The 19,424-nt window shown below is 35.2% G+C and overlaps 1 protein-coding gene across 2 annotated transcripts in view; it reads right to left on the bottom strand.

Annotated features, from left to right (window-relative positions):
- The window catches only part of becn1 (beclin 1, autophagy related), a 412,014-nt gene that overhangs the window by 45,969 nt on the left and 346,621 nt on the right, over positions 1-19,424 (bottom strand). Inside the window, 2 exon segments of one of the 2 annotated variants that reach the window (NM_200872.1) lie at positions 106-196; positions 14,735-14,793. The exons of the other annotated variant lie outside the window; for it this stretch is intronic. Of the exon segments in view, the coding sequence (NP_957166.1) occupies positions 106-196; positions 14,735-14,793 (150 nt within the window). 2 annotated transcript variants of the gene reach the window in all.

Here is a 19,424-nt window from a genome sequence, read left to right as displayed (position 1 = left end):
AGGTTTTGAGATAAAGACTTAATTTTCATTGTTAAATGTCAAAACTGGTATACATTTTAAATATGAATAGTGTCGTATAGTGCTGTTTTGTATGTGGTTCCATACTTTCAGTCTGCGACTCAAGTTCTCCATAGTTCCACCATCAGAAGCTTCTCCAATAAGTGTGAAACTGTTTGTGCTTTCAGCTGACATCATCCTGCAAAACACAAATGGCTTATTATTGCAGCATACCAGGACCAACCTATAGCTCAATGTGCATGAAACGGTAATTTGCATTACACACACACACAAACACACACACACACACACACACACACACACACTAAATGCATGCAGCACACAAAGAGCGATTTAAACACATTGAAATGATCTGCAGCAATACTTTTAAAATATAGCTCGCATTACATTTTCCCATTTTTGTTGCTGCTATGTGTGCAAATTTCACATGCAAAAAAAAAAATGCTACAAAATCACACTGAAACTGGGGAGTTAACTTAAACAGTTTTAAAAAACATAACAGTAATTTGAAGCAGACCACTGACGTTTTGAAAAGGCAAAAAACTAATATATATATATATATATATATATATATATATATATATATATATATATATATATATATATATATATATATATATACACACACAACAGTTCTGTCTGGTTCTCGAATCTGATTGGCTGATTTAAGAAATATCAGCACCCATACTGCCTCTTTACCCTATGTGTATTACTCCGCCCAAATACAGCCAGCAACAAGCAGAGAGACTATGGAACAAAATCAATGCCTAAAGTCTTGAATTAAAAAGCTTGTTGAATATCACAAACTGAAAAAAATAATACACCGTATTAACAAGTTCTTGCATTTTAATGACTTGAATTCCAGGGTTTGTATTTTTAGGTCCTGAAATTTAACATATCTGTATATTTAAGCTTTGAATATTTCAACGAAAAATATTTCAAACACGTTTTCATACTTAAAAATTCAATAATTCAAAATTAATTTTCAGATTTCACTTACAAAATATTCAATACCCTTTAAAAATACGATGTATAATATTCAAAAGGTCATTTTCAGTTCATTTTATTTTAGTTCAAATATTCGCTTCCATAAATTCAGTGGATCAAATTCGACTGTTAAAATTCAACATTACATCCGGGAACTGCAGGAAAAGCAATAGATTGCAGAGTGAAGATCGCCAGCTGCTCTAGCTTTCACCAGCAGGTGGAGATGGAATAATGTAAGATTTTTAACCCAGTAAACAGGCGAGAAAAAGGCTATTAAAGGCACAAAAGTAGCATTTAATATTAATATCAATGTTTTGGACATTATAAATGATAAAAAGTATGAGTAAAATGAGTTAATGAGGTTTTAGTCATCTATATTTGCCCTTATGTAACGGAAGCCAGCTGGTGATCGCCTAAATCTCAGTTCTCGGATCCAGTGACAGACGTTGTTCTGCAATCTTATCGGAGCTTGTCTCCCATGCTGGCTCGTTACCTGCTCGGACCGGTGCGGTTACTTGCACATAAACCGTCTTTTGATGAATATGATGTTACACATTGTCTATCTTTATTGACTCTTTCTTCCATAGACGCGAAGTATTATATTGACAGCTAAAGAATATAAACGTAAGAGAAACAGGAAATGAAATATTATAATAATACAAAATAGATAAACATTGACAGGGCTATAAGAACAATTACGAACAATACTCAAAAGCAGAGAGATTTTATGAGAATGTCACACAAAACAGTTTACTTGGAACTGTTAAACAGTGTTCAGGTATGATTTAAGGTTGGTTATGGATGGGGCGTCTAATTTAAAATAATTTAACATAACGTGCGAATGCATTAAAGGAGCGTCTTCAGTTATTATTTAAACGCAGCTATGTCAGGATTGGGATAGGTTATATAATTTCATTATTTAAATTATGATTATTAATATTAATATTCTATGACATGTTTGGGCTATTGCGCTTAAATAAGTCATCCATGATTCTAAATTAATATATATATATATTTAATTAATATATATATATATATATATATATATATATATATATATATAAGCAATATCACACTCGTAGCAGTGAGATATAGCTGATACTCATGTGAACATATATACATACATATATACATACATGCATACAAAAAGCTCCCCATCTGTGCACCCCCTTGAATGTGTTTACTAACTCCCTGTCTATATAAGCACAAAAGCCATATATAGGAAATAACGAGAGTTGACAAATTAAAAACTTAATTTTTTAAAATTTATAATTATAATAAAATTATAATCCAAACTGGAAGTCCATCTTGTGGTTGAGGGAGCCTTATAAATAATGAACTTAACAAAAACTGCCTACTGAAGCACACAGTTAATGTTGATTAATAAAGATAAATAATAAAAGCAATGTATCAGAGATCCTTATAAATGTTTAACTCAACAATGAAAGATCAAACGTAGTAAGATTTTACATTGTACAATCAAATGACAAACTTAAAATATAAAAACTTAAACAATTTAAAAATGCAACAAATATTTGTTTGGGCCCCAACTACAAAACTACATTTAAAAAAAAAGTTGCTTAAGTTGCATACTAGTTTGGCATGTATAAATATAATTACAATGCTCGAAATTAACCTTTTTCCTAGGTAGTACCGTGCTCTTAACTTTAAAAATTTAGTCGCACTTATAAGCAACGTAACTACAAGTTTCATACAAACATATTTATTGCATTTGAAATCAATACTAATCAATCTAACAAGCAAAAAAAAAAAGAAGAAAAAAAAATATACACACACACATACATATATATATATACATATATACACACATATATATATATATATATATATATATACATACATATATACATCATACATACATACATACATATATACACACACACACACATATATATATACATATATACACACACACACACACACATATATATATATATATATATATATATATATATATATATATATATATATATATGCAAGTGTGAGGAAAATATTTCTAAACAAAATCCCGTTATCACAAGAAAACACATTTTTATAACATAACTCAGTGACCAAATTGTACACGGACCGCTCACCAGCCCTACACTAACTGCTCGACATGGATGAATCTGTTAACGATGTAACTGTGCTGTTCTCATGGGTGCTGTCTGATATTGCACTGATGTTTTTGACATATACTTTACCTTATTATATGCATAAGTCATGTTAATAGCAATACTTTTCATGAGTAGCGATATTAGTTTAGTCAGTGTAAGCCCGTTTGTGATGGTGTACGTGGTGTTAAATTTGACATATATCTGCCACTTGCACAGTGGACAGCATCTGGCGATTAAATAAAGGATTAAACAGAAGCTTGCGTGGTAGATGTGGCAAACAGTTACCTGAAAATTCCATCCACAGACTTTTCATAGCAGACTTGAAGCCAATGGAAGTCTTTTATACACTCTTGGAAAAGTGTAGATGGTGGAGTAACACTCAGCACATGGTCACTACTAAGATGTGTCATTATTTATAACTTTAGATGCCATGGTTTCTAAAATAAAATCTGTCAGTGTTATCTTTATTCTCATCTTCAGCGCTTTAGTTTTTCATGGTAGTAGCTCTCTCTGTCATCACAAGCCAGAAGGCATTGACTGAGTGATTGACAGCTGATATTTTAGCGCTAGAGCAGTGGGCCAATAAGAAGAGCACGAAGGCGGGGCAAGCATTACGGATTTGGCTTTGTTTACTACAGCAAGTTGACATGACAACTGTTTTAAACCATTCCTGAGCGCTGCGTTTCAAGTGCAAAGATGCATTCTGCGTGAATGTCTCCCAAATCCGGGCATGTTGGTGAACATTTTGCAGTAAAAACTGGTCGCACATAATTTTTTTGCACTCGCACAAATGCTCCCAAATATATTTTGAGGTCGCATAGGTAAAATTTTGGGCGCATATGTGACCAAAATGGTCGCAATTTCGAGCACTGCATTATAACCATATTGTATAAATATTATTGTCACTATAAGCCTACATCATGCTGACAATCAAAAACACAATGTCATGAAATCTCATGTGATTGTCTTCTGACCGAGTGCATCTTAAAATACATGAATGACACTCCTCATAGCAAGCATATATTCTTTATAATTTGTAAAACAAAGAGACTTGCAGGTTAAGAAAACAGCATAAAAGGAACTTGCCGCGGGCAGTGGTGCAGATTAAAAGTAAAAAAAAAAAAAAAGTATATTTATATGGACAGATAGGTAACTAGATAGACAGGAATATATTAACCTGTGCCCCGCTGCACGCTGCAGAGTGCAGACGCAAAAGGCAAATGCCTGCTCATCGCTTCTGCTCTGAAATAGGCGTGACTCTCGACTATTTTGACAAATACACACCTACGTTGCACGCTTACACAGAGCCCAAAATGGAAGTTTGTGATTGGGTCAGCCCGTTGTCAGTAAAGAAATTAACCAATGGGGTGCAGATTATGTCACATGGGCCGCTCTGTCTGGAATAGAAACATCTTACTTTCAGAGCTTCACTGCTCACAGGATCTTCAATCACACAAAAAATGACAGTCTGCTTAGTGTTTTATCGTCCGATCAGATCATAAGAAGATTATCAGCCCGGCCCAAAAAGCACGTAGGCCCAGAGAGAAACTGCCCGGTCTGCCAGATGGCCAAAACAAGAAACAAAAACGCCAATGGTTTGTTCTGATGACAGTCGAGGAAAAAAAAATTAGCTTAAAGTGGCTAATAATTTTGACCTTAAAATGGTATATAAAAAAATAAAAATTGCTTTTATTCTAGCTAAAATAAAAACGAATAAGACTTTCTCCAAAAAAAAAAATATTATCAGACATACTGTGAAAATGTCCTTGCTCTGTTAAACAATTTGGGAAATATAAAAAAAATAATAAAAATAAAAAATAAAAAAAAATCAAAGGGGGGCTAATAATTCTGACTTCAACTGTAATATATAAAAACCCGTGATCAATGATCATTTAGATTAATGATCAATTAATCGACTAATCGCTCATCCTTATAAACGATCAGTTTATAAAATACATACAAATAGGCCGCTGAAGAACGAGCCGAATATGCAATGCATTATGATTCTTGCATAATCATTACAAAGAAAGGCCTAAACTTTCGGTAGTTTTTTTAAAAACTTATTTAATAATCTACTTCGTTTGCATTATGTTATATCTTAGAAGATAATTCAAACCAAAGCAAATCATCGCTCTCTTACAGCTAAATAGAAGCTGAGACCAAAATTATTTCAAACAACTCTCTATGCAACAGTGCGGCTCGGGACAGGATGGTGACTCCGGATCCATTCCGTTATCAGCGGGACTGCTGCAAAATGCATATAATATAAATAGATGAAAGCAAATAAAATTATATTTGTCTTCACACAGAAGAAACAAGAATGCATTAACATTCGGAGGAACGGAGGGTGGACGGAGGACTCACCGCCTGCGCATCAGTCAAAAATTTAGGGGCGATTCTGGATAGCAACCTGTCATTTGAAGGCCAGATTTCAAGCATCTGTAAAACTGCATTTTTTCATCTTAAAAAAGTTGCCAAACTTTGACATATGCTATCAATGTCTGATGCAGAAAATCTTATTCATGCCTTCATGACCTCTCTATTAAATTATTGTAATGCGTTACTAGGCAGTGTCCCTGCTGACCTAATTAACAAACTTCAGCTGGTTCAAAATGCAGATGCTAGAGTGCTCTCTAGAACAAAGAAATATGATCATATAACTCCAGTTCTTTCATTATTGCATTGGCTCCCTAGTAAATATGGCATATATATTTTTTATTTTATTGACTACCTACAAAGTCCTGAATGGCTTAGCTCCTGGTGTATTATATTATAGGCCCTTACATCCACTACGCTCAATTAATTCTGGACAATTGATTATTGCCAGAACATTAAAATCAACTGTAGGCGGTAGATCTTTTTCATATCTGGCACCTAAACTCAGCCATCCTAGCACAGTTCGGGAAGAAGACACACTCTGACAGTTTAACTAGACAGTTTAAAACTAGATTAAAGACACATCACTTTGCATTAGCATACACATTAAAGAGCACATATTATACATGAAATAGGGTCATATCTTGGTTGTAAGGGTCTCCAACAACAGTCTAATATGCATGCAAGGTCAAAAAACACTTTCATGGTCTTATAATCTGCATTTATTTTTACCTAATTATTCCAGCGACTCCCGTATGAATCGTCCAGTGATTCATTTGTTCCCAAACCCCTCCTTAGCGCGAAGCTAATCTGCGCTGATTGGACCGATGACAGTCTGTTGCGATTGGTCGACTGCCTTCAGTCAGAGAGTGAAATGCCCAACAGCTAATCAGCAATATAAAAGTAATCACAGTTCATACACGCTTGATAGTGTAGGCGTGGATTTTAGCTGCCAGTGAATTAATGTAAATGCAGACGATGGACTTGAACATACAGACGACTATTTTATTAAGCAAAAACTCCAAAAACTGTCGAGGAGATGTCCTAGCTTGTCTCACTCTGCTCTTTTCACAGACACACACACAAACACATATATTGCTCTCGTCCTTGCGTGTGCGCACACACACACAAAAACACACACACACCACCACCGGACGACAACGCGCGTGCACACACACACAAACACACACACATACATACCTCCGGACGACAGCGCACGCACACACTACCCTCGTCCACGGAGCTCCGGAAAAACAAAGCAGCACGCGTCGCGTTTTTAACGTGACTTTGCACACGATAAGAGAATATAGCCAATTAACCTGATACAGTACACGCGGTTACAAGTAACAAATCACAACTAAATACATTTGCAAGCTAGAGTAAACGAGGCAACAACTTTCATCGCACGTACTTACACTTGAGAAATGGAGGAAGAAACCCATCCTGACGTCCATCAGTAAGTTACTCTTTACTGATCCTTCCTTTAACAAACGCCGATGAAGTATTCTTTGTAGCATGTAGTTTGCAGAAGTTTCCAGTAGTTTCCAACTGCTTGGTTATAATGCTGAGGTTTCATCTTTGGGTAGAGACTCGATAATATCCAGCTGCAGTGTGACTTCAATCGACCGGCATGTTTGTGTGTGTGTGTTTGTGGGTGTGTGTGTGTGTGTCTAGGTTTCTGTGTTAGAGGGCGGGGCCGCAGGTTTCAAATTTCCCGGGTTTGTGCGTGCACATGACCGTTTTAAACACTGTACTCTTACAGATTTAAGCCTTAGCTGGATACCTGACTTCACTTAGAGCTGTGTTACACACTACATGGAAGGGGATTTTCAAAAACCCATAATATGGGCTAATCAGCATTGTTAATCAGCATTACTTAGTGCAACCGGAGCCGGGAACACTTCCCTAAAGCTGCTTTAAGGCAGAGAATAGGGTTGTCTTTGACAGCTTGCGACTTTATCTGCCACTTTCACTGAGTACATTTACATGAACACCATTACTCTGCTTTTATGATTAAGATAATACTGATTAAGAGTTTACCATGTAAGCAGCGATTTTTGATTACCTTAAAGGATCAGAGGTTTTTCTTTCTGTTTGCCATACAGTATTAAATTCCATTAAAACTTCCAGAATGAAAATATGCTGAATGAGAGTGAACTGCTGAACTGCTGTAAAGTATAACGTTTAAAAATGAAACACTCAAAACAGCATGAAACTCTCGAGGATACGCAGGATAGCCTGGTGATGCGACATCAATTGTTTTATACTGAAACTTTCCTTTTAAAAGCACGTCCTTAGTCTTATCCAAATTTATTTGCATATTAAACACATGCATGGCCGGAGCAAGCTGAACTAGTGCTCTAGGCAAACGGCAATTACGCTGCCCTCAACCCGAAAGTGACCGGTTCACGTTTGAAATTAAGAACCGTGAGGGAGGGGGTGGGTGTAGCAGATGAAAGTGAGGACCGTGGGGTTCGCTCAAAATTCTGCTGCCCAAGGCAGCCGCCTAGGTCACATCTATGCACACCCCGTCCCTGAACACATGTCAGCCATAACAGGAAAAAAAAAAAGAAACTGCAACCAACTGCGTATTTGCCATTTTTTTGTTTTGTTTACATGTTAAATATTTAAAATTAATAATAACGCACAAATTTTGACAGCCCTATACTATTTATATGTATATATATATATATATATATATATATATATATATATATATATATATATATATATATATATATATATATAATATGTATAATTTCTGAGACAGCGTGTCAGTGTCTTTTAGTCAAAGGTTGACGTTGACTATCCACGAGATGGCGCCTTGACCGCATAATAAGCCCTTAGAAGAATAAAACTGCATGTTTTCTTACTAAATCTGATCAAATCATTATTAATATTGTAAGTGATATTCTAAGTCAATCTCTCTCTTTTGTATAGACTGCAACTATGCAATTTATTTATAAGGACAGTGCATATTTTAATAGAGTTACTTTCCTTTGTCATGTCCCCTTTAAGAGGAATTCTAGGGTTGTTTTACCTTTGATCTAAATGTACTTATGTATAGGAGCTCATTTAAGTTCTGGCAAGCTTTGAGGAGAAGTGTGCACTGTAAAAAATAGTCACTGAATCTACTAAACTAAACTAAACTAAACTAAACATCTTGAGTAAATATTACTTAAGAGAATTTAGTTTATTGGACTAATGGCCTGGACACCCTCATGGTGATATCTGGCACAAACAAATGGTACCAAAAATAAAAGATAAAAAGAAGATAGTGTTAATATATACACACACACACACACACACACACACACACACACACACACACACACACACACACACACACACACACACACACACACACATTTAGAGAAAGAGGAAATAAATGTGTATTCATACGTATGTAATATTTATGTTATATATAATCATTATATAATTTGCTAAATAAATAGCCAAAATAATGGAAGGCCTACTATTTTCACAAAAAGCTTCACAGAGGTTGATACATTAAATGGGATTTGTTAATTTAAATATGTCATGGGATGAAATAACAAAAATCATTTGCCACTTCGGGATTTACACATGCGCAATGTATGCAAGTGAACCCGGAAGGTTACTGTAATGCAACGTTCTCAGAAGCATGTATGCGCAAAATCTTAGGGAGAACAAGAAGAAAGTGTGGCAGGAGTACACGGCAATGAAGACCGCGTGGCGCAGAGTCCGTTTTATGGTCAAGAAGTGGCTGCACAAAAAGGTAATTAACAATAATGACCTCAAAATTAAAGTGTTCATTCTGCTCATTTTGTTGGAAGAGCAAACTGCAATTTTTTTAAGCTTTACCTCAGAGTATTGCCTACTAATCGTCAATTGAGACCATTAACTTAACATTTTTGGCAGTATTGCAAACATCATTTTTACTTATTGATGTTTTATACACGTTACAGTCGGTGAGCTATTTTAGTAGTTGAGGTTTCATGGTGTGTCATCAATATGTTAAAACCATGCGGCTTGTGCTCGACAAGCTTTGAACATTCCGTGTGCACGTGTTAACATGGAAATTAACGTCATAAGATGCATCTATTACATTAGTTGTGTTGTTTAATTTCTATCTTAAAATTTTGAAACGTCATGCAGTGGAAGTGTAAATTCTGCTTGTTTTTCTGTGAAAAGAGCGGCCATTTGCTGAAACACTATAGATTAAAACATGAATGATACACAATAAGTACTCTGCTTCCATGTCTCTACACAGATTGTCTGTGTTCAATTAAATCATTCATTGCACTAAACGTGCATCTAACAAAAATCAACTCAGGTCAAGCTAAAGGTAGCCAGACTAGTGCATGTGATGATGCCTCATTGATATTTCACTGCCTACTTTGCAGTTTTGAGGAGCCCTGTACAGAATGCATTTTTGTCACATTTGCGACAACACCTCAAAAATCATGAATTGGTTCAGTGCCCATAAGAAATTTGCAATTTTATGAGCAATGCGTATTCAACATTTAATTCCCATAAATGCAGAGAACATGGAGCACTTGATCAGAAACATTTTAAACCTGAAATTCTCTTTTATGCTGTTCCTCCCAATGTAACTACAAGTAAGCAACAAAAGCCTTTGTGTCCTGATATTGTAGATGGACATTTGGAGGAAGATAAAGCTACAAATTAAAACCTTGATAATTTGCAGCAGCAACTGGAGCATAATTTTGCCTCACTATTTCTCAAAATGTTTCTGATTTAGCTTCACAAGGAAAAATGTAAAGAATTAATCAGATTTTACATCTGTCAGAGTCCATTGTCTATCATGCTGTTCAGCAAATTCTCCTTCAACATGGACTCAGTAATTTTGATGCATTAGTGAAGAACATAGTGACTACAGTAAAAGACAGCAACCCAATTTTGAATATGACAAAAGCTGGTGAACCTCTTTACACCATCAGCAAAAGAGTGTCATATTTTGAAAATGAATTTCCAATTGTAATGCCAGTGGAATACAAGCTTGATTTAGAAACAGTCTCGTATGTTCCAGTTCTACAAATGTTGCAAAAACTTCTGAACAGAACTGACATCCTAATTAAGGTACTTTGTAGTAATCTCTTAGTCTTACAGAGATGGTAGTCACTATCAAGAAAATTATTTTAACACAGAAGATTTTGCTTGGTATGTATGTTGATGAATTTAAGCTGGCTAATCCCCTTGGCACTTCAACAAAAAAACATAAAATGTCTGCTCTTTATTGGGTGCAAGCCAAGCTTCCTGCAAAAGATCACTTATCACTTCAATCAATTCAGTTAGCAATTTTGTGCAGAGCAAGCACTGTAAAACAGCACGGTTACACAGATGTCTTGCACCCATTTGTTCAAGACCTTGAAACTATACATTACAGTATACATTAAACAGTTTAGAGGATTGTGTAAAATGGGGAAGTGTACCTTACATGTCATCTGATAATCTAGGTGCTCATTCCTTGGATAGTTTACAGGTGAGCTTCAATGTTAAACACCCATGTTGATTTTGCTTTGTCAGGAGGAGTGAAATCCAAGAAAAACAGGTCCAGTTAGGAGTGTTCAAATTAAGGCCCCGTTTACACTAATGCGTTTTAGTTTGAAAACGCATAAGTTTTGCTACGGTTACGCCAACCGTCCACATTATGCCGGAGTTCTCAAGCGCCGAAAACGGAGCATTTCGAAAACGCTGGAGAGGCCGTTTTCATTCTGAAACGCTGCTGCTCCGTCTCAGTGTGAATTTTTGGAAAACAGAGACATCTGAAAGCGAAGGCGGGGCTGAAGACATTCGCCTCTCTGATTGGGGCTTTTCCTCAATAATAAGTAGCCTAACACACACAGTTCAGTCCTGCATTCTCTCCGTGTAAGTTGACTTCGCAAGTTTGATCAAGGCTGCAGTCTCTTCTTCTCAGTTTGATATGGAAAAGCAGACTATACCGAGGACACGGGTAAATCTTCAAAGGGAACAGTGTACTTTATAACTTCATTCACATCACACTGGCTATGTTGTTTCACTATCTCAACAATAAAATGTAAACATGATTTAAGGAACTGCCTATTTTCATTTTAATATTAACAACTTAGACAGCAGAAATGTGGAGGCGTCGTGCTGCATGAGCGTCATCTTCACTGTGTGGATATTTATAACAAAACTGAGCCGATAACAACTGTCTCCTTTCAATTTCAGTCAAAATACGAAACACACCCTCTCTTTTGCTGAATATCAGTTTTAATAATCGATAATGGCCATTATAAAAGTATAACATACAACAAGTTTATACATTATAGGAAATAAAGGCAAGTGATCAGTCAATATACAGAATAGGCTACATGGTTACATTAATCATTAACTTATCTTTGCGCTTAGCCAAAACACGTTACCTGAGAACAAGTAATAGATTCCAATGACCAAAGTCAGGGAATATGTCGTCAGATAAAGACAACAAGATGAATGAAATATCCCGTTTAATAAATATAGTGAGATTAGATCCAGCGGGAGATGCTTGATGAGAAGTCCGACTAGCACAGCTCTCATCTGGGTAGATGGGCTGCAGCGCTTGCCCGAGAGTGTCTGTGTGGTCACGTGATAAGCGTTTTCAGCGTTTTGGTGTGGACGGAGAGCAGTTCAGAAACGCTGGGTAAAACGCAAGTGTGGATGCGGATCATTTTCATTCTAAAACGCCGTTTTAAAACTAAAACGCACTAGTGTAAATGGGGCCTAAGAACCAAAGAGGAACATGACAGGCAAGTGGCGGAAGTGTTATATGATGAAAGTTTGGTGAAGCAGTATGGTGTGAAGGGAGAGTGTGTTTTGAGAAAAACGATTTTCACACAGTTGGTGGTTTTGCACCCAACATAATGCACAAGCTCATGGAAGGTATCATCCCTGTAGGAATTTCCTTGTGCATTAATAATTTGGTTTCAAGGAAGTTAATTTCTCTGAATCGAGCAATCAAGCAGTTTCCCTATAAATTCTCTGACAGAGTTGATCAGCCTCAAATCATCCCAGCCACATTTGCCTCTAGAGGCAGCCTCAATAAATGCTGTATTATTGACTTATAACTACATGTATAATGTGCTTAATGATTGTACTTTCACACTTTGTGACTAGTTGATTTTTAATTACTAAATAAAGTACTGCATTATTTACCAACTGTTGTATTTAGGAGTAGTTGGTGGTTTTTAAGATCAATCAGAATGAGTAAGTAAACAATTAATAAACTATTGAAATCAACATTTATATATCCGATTATTCATGCATATACTAATAGTTAATGTGTATGTTAATAAATGCTTTATTAACTCAACTTCAGGCAGTTGTGTGACCTAATCTAAAGTGAGGACTATTTATGCTTTATAAATACCTTATAAATGATAATTAAAGGCTCAGTATCAAATGTAAAATAAAAATAAAACTACTGTAAAGCTTAAACATTGCTGAATAAAAGAAGTGTCAAAATATAACATAACATTAGATAAAACAACCACAGTATAATAAATTAACAATATAATAATTTAACAATAAAAGAGGATGCCCCGTTTAAACTGTACAGTAATTTTATTTTAGATAAAATTGCAAATATATATATATATATTTTTTTTTCAATACAGTTTCATTTGTGTATCTTCAAATGAATAGAAATGAATAAAGTTGTTTACGTTCTTTTGTTCTGTTTAGAATAGAACTGACCCTTTAATTGTCATTTATAATGGATTTATAAAGCATAAATAGTCCTTACTTTAGATTAGGTCACAAAACTGGATGAAGTTGAGTTAATAAAGCATACAAACAAACAAACATACAAATTAACTATTAGTATATGCCTGAATAATAATAATTATAAATGTTGATTTAAATAGTTTATTAATCATTTACCAACTCATTGTTAATGATCTTAAAAACCACCAACTATGGTTAAATAACTGGTTTGTAAATAATACAATATTCATTTAATAAAGAAAAATAAATAATTAACAAAGTATGAAAGTGCAATTATTAAGCACATTATAAATGTGCTTTTAAGTCAATAATACAGCATTTGTAGATGCAGTTACAAACAGCTTACTAGCGCCTATTAATGTAGAGTTAATGCTCAACAGATAATTCACTATTTGCTAATGCTTAATAAATGGTTCATAGTGTGTAGTTATTATAAAGTGTTAGCGAAAAAAATCCAGAGTGCACATTGTTAAATGATGGGGACATATGGCATTTTACCTAAGTGGTTTTATAATGGAGTTTTAAGAGATTTTTCTGCTTTGTTAAATTATTTCTACAGAACTAAAGTTTGCACAGTGTTCAATGTATTGTAATTAATTTATTATTAATTATGACGATTAAATATAATAATACTTTTTGTTTTATTCAATAACATGGTTAAAACATGTAATACATCTACATTAATGCGAAAGAAGGTAAATATCATCTTTAAAGTCATCATAGGTCTCAGCTCTCTGCGATATCTTTGCTTATCCTTGATTCACGATATCATATACACATACATACATACATACATGCATACATACATACATGCATATATATATATATATATATATATATATATATATATATATATATACATACATACATACATACATACATACATACATATATATATATATATATATATATATATATATATATATATATATATATATATATATATATATATACATACATACATATATACATATATATACATACATACATATATACATACATACATACATACATATATATATATATATATATATATATATATATATATATATATATATATATATATATATATATATATATACATATATACATTCATATATACATAGAGACTTTCTCAACACATTTCTAAACATAATAATTTTAATAACTCATTTCTAGTAAATGATAATTTTTTTTTTTGCCATAATGACAGACACGTCTTTACAGCTTAAAGTGACATTTTAAGGCTTAACTAGGTTAATTAGGTTAACCAGGTTGGGGTAACTTATTGTATAACAATGATTTCTTCTGTAGAAGGGGCTAACAATTTTAACAATAAATCCATTTTTGAAATAAGGCGTTTACATCATGAAATGTGTAAAAAGTGAAGCACTGCGAATAACTCACACTTGCAATGTATTTCATAATTGTTATAAACCATTGGTTTCATTAAAGATTGTAATATTTTAATTGCCTACAATGCAGTTCTAACCAGAACACATTAAGATGTTAAATAAACATAACCATACCTTGCAGGTGGTATAAATTTTCGAGCCACGCCATCTTGTTTGTTCTCCAAAAAGGTCTCCTGAAATTACATAAAGAATTATTAGACAATTTAAATTAGATTAACAAAATTCAACATTATGTTTCTTACAATATCTTACAAAACTAGGAGGTTGATGGCATACTGGTGATGGTGTAAAGGGATGCTATACACTTTTGGAGGTGGTTGTTAGGGAGCTGCTAGAATAATAGATCATTTAGGTTAATGGTTGTAGCTTTAAAGCTACTAGCTGTTAGTCTGAAATTTTACTATAACTACAAAGTTCTGTCATAAAACTATTAGGTGCACAAGCTGATAGGTCATATCTAATCTTCGCTCACTAAATCAACTAAATGTTGCAGGTGATTTATTGCTGTTGCTTCAGAAGTTGTTTGCACTAGCAATTGCTAGCATAAGATAAAAGAACTTAAAATAAGTGACAATAATCTTTTACTTTATTCATGTGGAGTTGGTCTGCTTATTGTTTTAACAAAGTGTTCATATGCATCAAATCAAGCTCAATATAAACAACTTTTGTGTATCTAAAAAAACTCTATGTAATGTGTCAGAAACTACATCATGACATACTGTCCAATTTTTTAAAAAGTTGAGACAGATGACATTTTGTAGCTCAAGAAGTTGCTGATACTTGGATCATACAAACCAGAAAGATGGTGGCACGCACTGAGGAAGATGGCGGCGCGCACTGACACAGCGGCTCAGAGCTCTCCTTCTCAGTGACATGTTTGTTTGTTTTTATATGTCTGTTTAATTTTTTTTAACCTCAGCCGGTCAGGCGAAAATATTTTCCCAAAGAAGACCACCATCAATAGTCTAAATGACTACCGGCCAGTAGCCTTAACCCCTGTTGTTATGAAGTGTTTTGAGAAGCTGGTAAGAAGTCACATCCTCCAAAGACTTTCCCCACATTTGATGCCCACCAGTTTGCATATAGGGAAAATAGATCAACAGAGGATGCCATAGCTATAGCCCTTCACTCCAACTACCCTGACCCATCTAGAACAAAGACAGTTACGCCCGGATTCTCTTCATTGACTTCAGCTCTGCATTTAATACAATAAATCCAAAAAGACTGGTCTCTAAACTAAATTATCTCGGCTTTCCTTTCTCCATTTGCCTCTGGATTCAAGATTTCCTCAGTAACCGTTCACAGAGAGACAAGGTAGAACACCACGTCTCTTCAGCACTCAGCCTTAGCACAGGCTCCCCACAGGGATGTGTGCTGAGTCCCTGACTGTACACTCTTTATACACATGACTGCACTCCTTTCCATTCAAGTAATACTATCCTGAAGTTTGCAGATGATATTGCAGTGGTCGGGCTCATCACGGATGGAGATGAGACCGCATACAGAGATGAAGTAAACCGACTGGCTTTATGGTGCACTGATAATAACTTGGCCCTCAATACCTTAAAAACAAAGGAAATCATAGTAGATTTTAGGAGGAACAGACCAGATATTCTGCCCATACATATACATGGGGACTGTGTGGAGATTGTGAGTAATTTCAAGTATCTGGGCCTGCATCTGGATCAAAACATATCATGGAAAACCAACACTATTGCACTGGTCAAAAAGGCACAGCAGCGACTCCATTGTCTAAGGGTGTTAAAAAATAACAACTTGGCCCAAGAACTGTTAGTGTCCTTTTACAGATGCACTATTGAAAGTGTGCTGTCGTATTGCATCCCAGTGTGGTATGCCAGTTGCACTGCCCAGGAAAAAGCTGCTCTCCAAAGGTTGTCAATACAGCGCACAACATCATCGGCTGCACTCTTCCCTCCTTAGAGGAGTTGTTTAAGGCCCGCTGCTACAGCAAAGCATGCAGCATCCTGAAGGACTGGTCTCATCCAGCATACCACCTATTTCAAATGTTACCTTCGGGGAGACGATATAGAACCATAAAAGCCAAAACAAACAGACTAAAATAGTACATATCCAAGGGCTGTTGCAATAATGTATGGACATTAAATTGAGGGTTATTCTGGCCAAAATTATTTTAATCTTTTTAACTTGTTGCTAGGATATGCACTTGCCACTTTATACACTTGGACATTAAAATTGTATGCCTTTCTGGCTCACATTTTATTAACTTTTAAATTTGAAAAGCTGCTTGGAAATGCGCTTGCCACTTTATATGCACATCATACGCACTTTTAATATTGTATTGTAACTCTTTATTTGATTTGATCTTTTTTATCTCTTTTTAATTATTGTTGTTGTTTTAGATAAATAGGACTGCACTGAAGGGAAGAGAAAATGTAAATTTCATTGTATTTTGTACAATGACAATAAAGATTCTGATTCTGCTAAAAATGACATGATTAGGTATACACTGGTTTGTGCTTTCTTTATTGTCACTTTTTGCAAACTAAGACAATGAGTCATTTTTCGTATCTATACATACATTTTAACTTCTAATAAAAACTTACTGCCTAATTACGAAAAAGCGTGTGTATGCACATTTATTTGTTCTTAAACTTGTTCTTCTGTTGATAAATTTTGTGTGTTTGGCTCTGTTCAAAATTACTGTCCGACCGCACAAGGTTAGTAATTTGCATAAAACTTTATGCAACACCCCAAACCAGTTCTATATAAGGACTTTCCACAAAGTAGCAAAACATTATAAGACGACAAACTATGAATTGACAAAAGACCAAGTACCAAAATCAGCAAAAAAATTGATAAATAAAAATAAAAACACCAAAACAAAAACACTTAAAACAAAAGAAAAGAACTTTAACAGTAATGATGGTTTTAATGTTGGATGTGATACATGTTTTCAGTTTTGAAAACGTGTAAAACGCACCGCATGTATGAAGGTATATTTGGTGCGAAACTCCTAAGCAGCTGTAAAAGTGTTATTTGTAGTTGTAAAAAATAGCCACTCGTGTATCAGTAAATTTGTACTCGCAGAGCAAATTTGAAAATGTGTATCAGTAAATTTGTACTTGCACAGCAAATTTGCAAATGGGTAGGTTTTTTTGTCTCCAACAAACACAACGCAACATTTACACCTGCACAAATCCTTCAGTACAGGTGCACAAATCCCATCGGACGAATCACAAATGCAGAAACTCATCTGCTCATGTTCTTTGCTACTATTGTTGCAGTGAATATGGTGCAAAACACATTCACACACCTGCATCCAGAAATGTGAAGTCACAGACAAAACTTGCACATCTGTTGATTAGAATGTGTATCCGCACAAAGAGAGCTGAACGTGTGTAGAATGTTTGATTTATTTTTTTTCTAAGCACGAACACAAATATGTTCCTGCAACTGTTCAAATCTGACGCTTCGAATCTCAAGTAGTGTTTTTTACTTGCAAATCTACGTTTCGCTCTCTCGCTCTTCTGCACCAAACATCACTGTGACATTTGGTGCAAAAGTGACTTGTGTATCTGCCAACCAAAACGTGGGCTCTCAGAGAAATTCAGCCAATAGGGGATGGGGCGTGACGTCACCGCTCTAGTGCTGCGGAGGCTGAATTGAAACCGAAACCCCCTTTGCGAGATTCGCCGCATCTACTGTATAGCTGATTTGGGTTAAAAAATGCCTGCTTAATTATATCATAGTAGGAGCAAACATGTCTTAAGAAAAGGAGTACGTTTGAAAATTTAGTAACCATAAAAAAGTACGCCAGGTGGATGCCTTTCTACTCCAGGAAGCCGCAGCATACGTTCAGCATACGGTTTAAAGAGGCTTTAAATTATAGTCTATTTTATTTCGCTGTAAATGTTGATTATGTAATGTTACGGTCTCCAGTCAGCACATAAAGTACCGTTTCAAAAGTAAAAAAGATTATTATCAAATGTCTGACAGAAAAATGTGAAGTACTGCAGATCACAAGACTAAACAGCAGTGGCGGTTCTAGACCAGAGTAACTGGGGGGGCCGGCAGGGGCCACTTCTACTTTTAGGGGGCACACTTTAACATACATCACAAACTACTTAAACAATTATTGAGTCTTTTTTATGCATCACTCTGCAGTCTTCATAAACATTCTTTCATTCATTTTCTTTTCGGCTTAGTTCTTTTAATTAATCTGGGGTCGTCACAGCGGAATGAACTGCCAACTTATCCAGCATGTGTTTTACGCAGCGGATGACCTTCTAGCTGCACCCCATCACTGGGAAACACCCATACACTCATACACCACAGACATTTTAGCTTAACCAATTCGCCTATAGCACATGTTTTTAGACTGTGGGAAAACCGGACCATCCAGAGGAAACCCACGGCAACACGGGAAGAACATGCAAATTCCACACAGATATGCCAACTGACCCAGCCAGCACTCGAACCAGCGACCTTCTTGCTGTGAGGCATTTGTGCTACCCACTCCGCCACCGTGCTGCCCTGCCTTCAAAAATAAGCTAATTAAATAACTTAAACTCAAAAATATTCTTCCACTTTCATTTATTTGACAAGTAACTTTGTATTGTAGTATAACACATTTCTAACATTCAAATACAGCAAGGCACATTTTTACACCTGTAAACTTTAGACAGATGCAGTTAAAGTCAATTTTTTGCCCTCCCAATAATTTTAAATAATGTTTTCCAAGTGATCAGAATCAAACTAAGGAGATTTTCACAGTATTTCCTATAAAACACAAATAATTCATATGTAGTCATGATAAGTCTTA

The sequence above is a fragment of the Danio rerio genome, chromosome 12 (assembly GCF_052040795.2).
Source record: "Danio rerio strain M-AB ecotype USA chromosome 12, GRCz13ab, whole genome shotgun sequence".
NCBI lineage: Eukaryota > Metazoa > Chordata > Actinopteri > Cypriniformes > Danionidae > Danio > Danio rerio.
Note: the sequence above shows the minus strand (reverse complement) of the source record. Positions and strands in the feature narration are given on the sequence as shown.